Source organism: Canis lupus, chromosome 6 (genome assembly GCF_003254725.2).
Source record: "Canis lupus dingo isolate Sandy chromosome 6, ASM325472v2, whole genome shotgun sequence".
NCBI classification, from domain to species: Eukaryota; Metazoa; Chordata; class Mammalia; order Carnivora; family Canidae; genus Canis; species Canis lupus.
The window spans coordinates 25946586-25955278 of NC_064248.1; the positions used below are offsets into that span (position 1 = coordinate 25946586).

At 47.4% G+C, this 8693-nt stretch overlaps 1 protein-coding gene across 4 annotated transcripts in view; it reads left to right on the top strand.

Annotated features, from left to right (window-relative positions):
* The window catches only part of SYT17 (synaptotagmin 17), a 75523-nt gene extending 72295 nt beyond the window's left edge, over positions 1-3228 (top strand). For 3 of the 4 annotated variants that reach the window (XM_025416401.3, XM_049110928.1, XM_025416400.3), the window contains one exon: positions 1879-3228. In XM_025416401.3, coding sequence (XP_025272186.1) covers positions 1879-2075 — 197 coding nt within the window. In that variant the 3' untranslated portion in view covers positions 2076-3228. The other variant, XM_049110927.1, reaches the window with a different exon arrangement.
* Positions 3229-8693: the final 5465 nt, after the last annotated feature.

The window sequence follows — 8693 nt, forward strand, 5'->3', positions numbered from 1 at the left end:
CTAATTTTTCCCTTCAGGGACGCCTGGGTGGCTTAGCAGTGGAGCACCTCCCTTCGGCCCAGGGCATGATCCTGGAGTCCCTGATCAAGTCCCACATCGGGCTCCCTGCATGGAACCTGCTTCTCCCTCTGCCTGTGTCTCTGCCTCTCTCTCTGTGTCTCTCATAAATAAATAGATAAAATCTTTAAAAAAATTAATTTTTCCCTTCAGCAAGGGATCTTCACAAGGTCTCCCTGTGCATACTGAGCCCTTTAGCAAGTTACAAAAAATATACATGGTCCAATTTTTGTCCACATTGCTGACAGGTGCTGGACCCTTGAGTGGTACTGGACTCAATTGGAACGGGCTAGCCTTGTTCACCCTGAGTTTTTTGGTATTAAGGCAATGGATGGAGTTTTGTTTTTGTTTTTCTACTTTTCTTTCTTTCTTCTCATTCCCCGCCCCTCCCCCAATTTTTATCATTTAGAATTCTTGATGTGAACCCCACAGGGGAGAACAGAGGCTCATTAGCATTCGAGCTCTGTTTTTGGCTGCATATTTTAGCTGGTTTACTTGATAATCGGCATCCCTCCTGGGATCCAGCCCGCTTTTGCTCTGCTCCTGCTGGGTGAATCTGTGATATTTCCCATTCTGCAGTCCTTCATTTATAACACAGACACAGCCTGCCTTCCCGTTAGCGAGATGGCATGCCCGGACTACCCACACGCAGATAAAGAATTAGGCAGAACTTGGCTGGGAAGATAAATCAAGCTAACCATCTCATTAGGCTTGAAAGACACAAATTAAGCTTTGCATTGGAATTAACAGAGAAGCCTTCCAAAGAGACACGCAGTACACCAAGGGGTAGAAGAAATTGCCGTGGCCGCTTCTCGCAGGAAGCTTGCCTCCTCCAGAACGGAGGAGACATAAAGCCTCTTTTATAAAAGGTCCACAGACAGAAATTTGGGGTCAAAATAGCAATATAACCTTCAACGAGGGCTTCTCTAGGTACAGTGTGTTGAGACATTACATACAGTATCTCACCAAAACCTCACAGTGACATATGAGGTAAAGTGCTGTCAAGAGTCCTATTTAACCTGGAAGGAAACTGAGTCTCAGAGAGATGCCTTCCCTTGTCTCAGGCTCCCAGAGCTAGCCTAATGGTCACCGAGGACATCTGGCCCCATGGCCCACGGCCCTTATCCAGTGTGAACTGGCCCTGCAGGGGACATTGGGTTCTGTCTGGAGACATTTTGAATTGTGACAGCTGATGGGGGTGGTGCTGTTGGCATGCACTGCATGGAGGCGTGAGGTGCTGCTCAACATCGTGCAGTGCACGGGATGGCGCCCACAACAAAGAATGTCAGCAGTGCCTCAATTGGGAACCCCCAAGTTACCCCCGGGTTAACTACTCAACCAGACTCCAGTGATGGTTGACTGTCCCCCTAGAACTACCCAACTACAGGGCCCTGTAGACAGCGTGGGAGGGCGATGGCTGTGAGCTTAATGTTGCATGTTGTAGAGGACGCAGCTCTCCGGCAGAAGGAACAGCCAGTGCAAAGGCCGGGCGGCAGGAACAGGCCTGGCGTGGTGAGGAACAGGAGGCCACCCAGTGCACCTGGAGTGAGGGGACTCGCGGGAGGATGAGATGAGGGGAAGTGGGAGTTCTTACCATTAAAAGAAACAGATGAAAAAAAATTTTTTTTAATAAATAAAAATTTAAAAAATAAAAAAATAAAAGAAATAAAAGAAACAGATTATGTCCTAAAAGCAAAGAGCCCACGCCTGCAGTTGAGGACTTTGTAAACTAACGACCTCTGTCTTGTTCCTGCCTCCCTGTTCTGTTTCTCTCCTTCTTCTTAACTCCTCCCTGCTGCCCTCGCCCCTCTGGCTCCCTAGTGTTTGGCCACAACATGAAAAGCAGCAATGACTTCATCGGAAGAATTGTCATCGGCCAGTACTCCTCGGGCCCCTCTGAATCCAACCACTGGCGGCGGATGCTCAACACTCACCGCACCGCCGTGGAGCAGTGGCACAGCCTGAGGTCCCGGGCTGAGTGTGACCGCGTGTCTCCCGCCTCGCTGGAGGTGACCTGAGGGCTGCAGGGAAAGCAGCTTTCATTTGTTGGGAAAAAAAAAAAAAAAGGAAGAAAATTTAAGACAGAAAATGTGTCACATGCCTATTATATCCACAACGCAAACACACACACACACACCCTAAATCCTCTCAGAACTGAGAGGAAGCTGACTATTGAACACAAAATGGTTGCTCTCAATGAGCAAAGCCTGAGAACTCTCTGGAAACCCCATCTATATGTCACAAGCAGAGTGGACTCTGCTGTGAGACTTACTGGCAGTACTTGCTCCTGTTGATACTCCTACCCCCAAATGCACTTTTAACCCTCAGGCCAGAGAAAGGCCTCCCCAAGGGTGCCAGCCTCCATTGAGATGAAATTCTCCAAGAGCTTGGCCAGTATGTGGGAGGCCCGACCCCACACCCAGAATGCACAGCTGCTGCCTGGGTGGCTTCTGAACAGGCTGCTGTTCCCTGGGGTTCTTCAAACCTGCTACCTTTCCCCAAAAATGTAAGTACTTTGTCTTCTCTTTAGTGGACGTGATAGATTAGACTCTGAAGAAACCAAGTGGCATCCAGAAATATGCCGGTGTAAGAAACTTCCCTGGCTTAACTGAACTTGTCCTCATGTTAGCCTACTCCTAAGGACCCCCTGTGGGTATGTATGTGAACGTTCTCATGTGTGTGCCCTCCCAGGTGAACACGTGTGTGTCCCTGTGTGTCCTCCTGGTGAGCAAGGCGCTCGGCGGGACTTCAGTCCTCAGCCCTCCCTTCTCTCTGCCTCTCCCAGCAAAATCTCACCCAGTGTCCTCCTGTTTGTCAAGACCCCACCTTCAGTAACAGCATGTGTGTATGTCAAGTAAATAGAATATGATAGAGCAAAAGTAACATTATTTGACCGATTTGTGGTGATTGTGGCACCCAGAAGACCTACAAAGGACAGCTACATGGATGAAAATGGCCACCACACTCCCATCCAAGACTCCTTCCTTTGTCATACTCTGAGCATCTCTGTGTTTGTGTGTGACCCAAAGTCATTTTTCTCATGCTAAGGAATTAGTGTAGTTAGAATAGATCTCTCCCTGTTGGATGCTTCTGTATCATTCCCACAGCCTATTGTCTGGCATAATGGGGAGCTATTTATTGAAATTAAAGATTATTTATTTGTGCCATGCATTTGAGTTCTCTTTTTCTTCATGAACACGGGGCACAAAGAGTGCGAGGTGTTTCAGTCACTACTGCTGTGTAACAAACCATCCCAATGACTCAGAGCACTAATAGGGCATAGAGGTCAAGGTGGAAGGCGGGAGGGCTAGGTTCAGTGAAGTTTCTCAGGAGAAAAAAAAAGAGAAGACATTTCCCTTTTCTTAAAATGACTTATCATGGTTGTACAGAAGAGGATAAAAGCATGAGAGAACAAACAGAATGAGGAAGATGGGAGCATAGCAGGCGTTTGGCACTAGAGGTGAGGGAATAGCAGCGATTGGGCCCATGGGCTTTCGAGCCAAAGAAGCCGTGGTTCAAATCGTGGGCTCACCTCTCCCTAACCGTGTATCCTTGCACAAGCCTTATAACTTCTCTGAGCTACAGTCTTCTCAGTACCTTGGTTAGGGTCCCTACCTAGCAGACCCTGAGGCTAGGACTTGGGTGCAGCTTGCTTACTGGGGAGGTGACTCTAGGAAGCATAAATGGAAGAAAAAGAGGAAGGAGAAAAGCAGATGAAAGCTGCATTGACTCGAACTGTGGGTCACTGGGGCTTAGGCACACTGGGGACCCCGTAGGGTACACTTGAAAATGATCAAGATAGGGGCACCTGGGTGGCTCAGTGATTGAGCGTCTGCCTTCGGCTCAGATCATGATCCGGGGGTCCTGAGATCAAGTCCCGCATCGGGCTCCCCGCAGGGAGCCTACTTCTCCCTCTGCCTATGTCTCTGCCTCTCTCTGTGTCTCAAATAAATAAATAAATAAATAAATTCTTTTTAAAAAAAGTGATTGTAATGGGGAACCTGAGGTATATAGCTCCCAACGCCTATTCCTCAGGATCTGAGGTCCACCCCTGGAGATGTGAAATGTTTGGCACACGAGGACTGTCCTATTGGGCTGCATGCCCAGCCAGCCTGCAGCAGCCACAAGGAAGATCAGATGGCCTGAGAGCTCACTCTTGAGGTGGAGCATCCCCGGCATCGGCCTCCCTCATCAGTAATAACAAGAGGGCTGAGCCCAATGTGAAGTGCCAAACATGTTGTCCTCACGCGGAAACCCACACTGGAGATGTCATGACTCCCCTTTTACAAAAGAGGAAGCCAGGGTTTAATGAGATGAAGTGGCCAGTAAATGATAGTAGAATACCAGTTCGGGCCTGTCTGACTCTAGAGGCTGTTATGGGCTGAATTGTGGCCTCCTCAAAAACATGGTGTCCTGACCCCCAGGCCCTCAGTGTGTGACCTTTTTGGAGACAGTCTTCACAGAGGTAGTCAAGTTGAAGTGAAGCCATTGACTGGGCCCTAATCCAGTATAACTGGTGTCCTTATTAAAAAAAAAAAGGTTGGGGGTGCGTCTGGGTGGCTAAGTGGCTGCATGTCTGCCTTTGGCTCAGGTCATGGTCCCAGGGTCCTGGGATCGAGTGCCACATAGGGCTCCTGCTTCACAGGAAGACTGCTTCTCCCTCTGCCTCTCTCTCTCTCACGAATAAATAAAATCTTTTTTTAAAAAAAGAGGCAGGGGCAGAGATTAGGACCCAGAGACAGATACGCACAGAAGGAAGATGATGGGCAGAGACACAGGAGAAGATGACCACCTACTAGACAGTGGGAGAGGCCTGGGCAGATCCGGCCCTCACAGCCCTCAGAAGGAACCAACCTTGCAGACACACCTTGCTTTTGGACTTCTGGGCCTCCAGAACTGTGAGACCATGAATCCCTGGTGTTTAAGCCACCCTGTCTGTGGCACTTTGCTTCAGCAGGCCTGGAGACGAATGCAGAGCTGGTGTGACCAACTACGCTTGCTGGACTATCCTGTCTGAAAATAGGGGGACTCTTCTTACTCCATATGGTTAATATGAGGATTATCCTGGATGATGCCCGCACCCATGCGGTATTTGCTGGCTATTCCTACGAAGCACATGTCAGGCGATGTTTGCTGGTTGACCAGAGGGGACAGTTGTAGGATGGATGTCAGAGCCGTCCATGTCTCCAAGGAGAGTCTGCCAGGAGACGAGGGAAACGTGTTGAAGGTGAAGGAACGACTTGGTTTCTATAGAAACTTGGGTCCAGGGATCCCTGGGTGGCGCAGCGGTTTGGCGCCTGCCTTTGGCCCAGGGCGCGATCCTGGAGACCCGGGATCGAATCCCACGTCGGGCTCCCGGTGCATGGAGCCTGCTTCTCCCTCTGCCTGTGTCTCTGCCTCTCTCTCTCTCTCTGTGACTATAATAAATAAATAAAAATTAAAAAAAAAAAAAAAAAGAAACTTGGGTCCAAGGTGCCCTGTTATGGGCTAATGTTTTCGTTAGCATCCTCCTCCTCTTCCTCAGCTAGAAGATGGGAAAGGAGATTCATGGGCCATCTGCACACACCCTCTTGGGACGTGAGGACCCAAGTTCAAAGGGAGGAGGTAGGATGGGAGCCACGGGATGACCTTTGAAAGCCAAGTCTGTTTTCCCACAGCCAATCCTTGAGGCTCTTGTCTCTTGTCTCTCCACTCTTGAGAGTTGACAGAAACTGTGACCTTTGCCAGCCCAGCTCAGACATGCTGAGTCTCAGGGCACCGGGAACAGCTGTTTGGTGCACTGATATTTCCCTTCTGGAATGCTGGGAATCACAGCAGGGGAAGAAAGGACTCCTTTCCCTTCTGGATGGCCAATCTTCCACCGCCAGTGAGCTACGTGCTCTTTCTTATATTCAAAAAGACCAGTGAAAATAACTCAGGGATTGGAGCGCCCGGCTGGCTCAGGTGTGGAGCATGGGACTCTTGATCTCAGGGTTGTGAGTTTGAGCCCTGTGTTGGATGTAGTAGTTACTTAAAAAAATAAAATCTTAGGGGGGCCTGGGTGGCTCATTCGGTTAGGTGTCCAACTCTTGATTTCAGCTCAGGTCATGCTCCTGAGGTGGTGAGATCTAACCCTGCATCAGGCTCCATGCTCAGGGGGGAGTCAGCTCGAAGATTCTCTCCCCCTACCTCTCCCCCATGCCAGGGCACGCACACGAGATCTCTCAAATAAATAATTTTTTTAAAAAATAAAGGGGTGCCTGGATGGCTCAGATGGTTAAGCTCTGCCTTCAGGTCAGGTCATGATCTCAGGGCCCTGGGATCGAGCCCCACATCAGGCTCCCAGCTCTGTGGGTAGTCAGCTTCTCCCTCTCCCTCTGCCTTTCCCCACTGCTCGTGCTCATTTTCTCTAATAAATAAATTCTTAAAAACATAAAAAGTAAAATCTAAAAAAAAAAAAAAAAAAAAACTCAGGAATGATCACTGCTATGTAAAAACTAAAGATTAAATGCCTAGGGAAAAAACGACGGCATTTCCATCAAGGCTGGCAGGAGTTATCCATTGGGAGGTGGTTTTACCACTCAACCACATACCTTCCCCTCTAGTATTTTCGAAAGTTGCATAGTGATCTAATGGTAGCTAACGTGTATTAAGTGCTTATCATGTCAAGCACTGCTCTAAGCACTTTTATGAGGCCAGCATTGATTTGTTCCCATTTTGCAGATAAGGAAACTGAGGCTTATGGGTTTACATAATCAGTATGTACTTACATAATGGGTACTGCAGTGGGTGCCGGAAAGGAAAGCCATGAAATGAACCAGCCTCTTACTGTCCCTTTTATAATGGTGGTAAGGGGACAGGAGACTTGGTTTTGTTGATAAACAGAATTTTTTAAAAGCTAAGAAACTAAAAGAGGTGATGATAGATAGATAGATAGATAGATAGATAGATAGATAGATAGATAGATAGATGATAGATAATAAATAGATGATAAATGCTAGATAGATGATAGATGATAAGATGATAGAGAGCAGAGAAGGTGGGGGGACAATCATCACTGAATCCCCAGACCACCATGAGCACAGTGTGTGTGGATGTGTGTATGGGGGCAGGAGGGTGGGACATGCCATCACACAATGAATAAAGGCTTTAGGAAGACAGAAAAATCTATACACTATGTTACAAAGAGACTTCCACAACCTCCAAATGACAGCAGAGATTGTATTTGTTAAGTGCTTTCTGGTCAGTAAACTTGGGGTCTAAAGCAAAGGTTGGCAAACTATGGCCCATAGACCAAATCCAGCTCGCTGCTTGTTTTTGTAAATGAAGTTGTATTGGAACTCAGCCAGGCCCATTCCTATAGTCTTTGGCAGAGTTGAGTAGTTGTGACCGAGTCCATGTGGCCTGCAAAGCCTGAAATACTTGCTATCTGGCTCTTTATGGAAGTTTAAATTACAGTAATGTGAGATGGATGAGTCTAGAGAGCTAATGTACGGCATGAGGAATATGGCATACTCATGAGTATCATGAATATGATGAGTATGAGTACAAAATATACATCAATATATAAAATATACAAATAAATTTGCTGAGAGAGTAGATTTCTGGTACTCTCCTCACCAAAAAGACGGTAACCATGTGAGATGATATATTAATTAGTTTGACTACAGGATCATTTCACTGTGCGTGTGTCTATCAAATCATCATGTTGCACACCTTAGATATATACAATTTTTATTTAAAAATAGAATTTATTTATTTATTTTTGAAGATCTTATTTATTCATGAGAGGCACAGGGAGAGAGGCAGAGATACAGGCAGAGGGAGAAGCAGGCTCCTTCTGGGGAGCCTGATGAGGGACTCGATCCCAGGACCCCAGAATCATGACCTGAGCCAGAGGCAGATACTCAACCACTGAGTCACCCAGGTGCCCCTAAGAAACAGAATCAAAAAGAAAAAGCTTGCCTACCCCTGTCTAGAGCAATGCTGCACAAACTTTAACATACACAGAGCCCCTTGATTCTGATTCGGTGGGTCTGACCTGGGACCTGAAATTCTGCATTCTGAACAAACTCCCAGGAGACACCAGTGCTGCTGGTCGACAGACCATGCATGGGATTGAGCATATAACAAACACTTTGCTTGTTTCCATCCAGAGAGGGGGCATGAACCCATATACCAAAACCTTCACCCATCACCTGCCAACACATTATCGACACACATCATTTAGTTTATTTGCCAAATCACAGGATCCTCCACTTTCCCAAAGGATTTCCGAAGGCCTCTGTCCGACCACCCTCCTCCCCTACCTGGTGAGTTCACACTCAGAGGGTGCTTGATTTCTGTGACAGCAGGAGCCCCTGAAATGCAGTGCCCCAGATGATGGAGCGTGGGGAGAAAAGCTCCAAACTTATTTATGTTTTGTACCAACCTTTAAAAAAATTGTCAGTTTGGGGGGAGGGGAACTTTATTATAACAGACCTGCTAGTACCGTAGGTAATCCATGCACATCGCTTATATAATAAATGTATGTCATTCCTAAATAAATACACGTGCGTGCTCTGGGGGTGTGCACCAGCACAAAGTTTTGAGGCAACTGGTAGACATGAGGCAGGAGGAGGAAACTGAGCCTGAGCTGTGCTTGTAGCCTGAGTCAG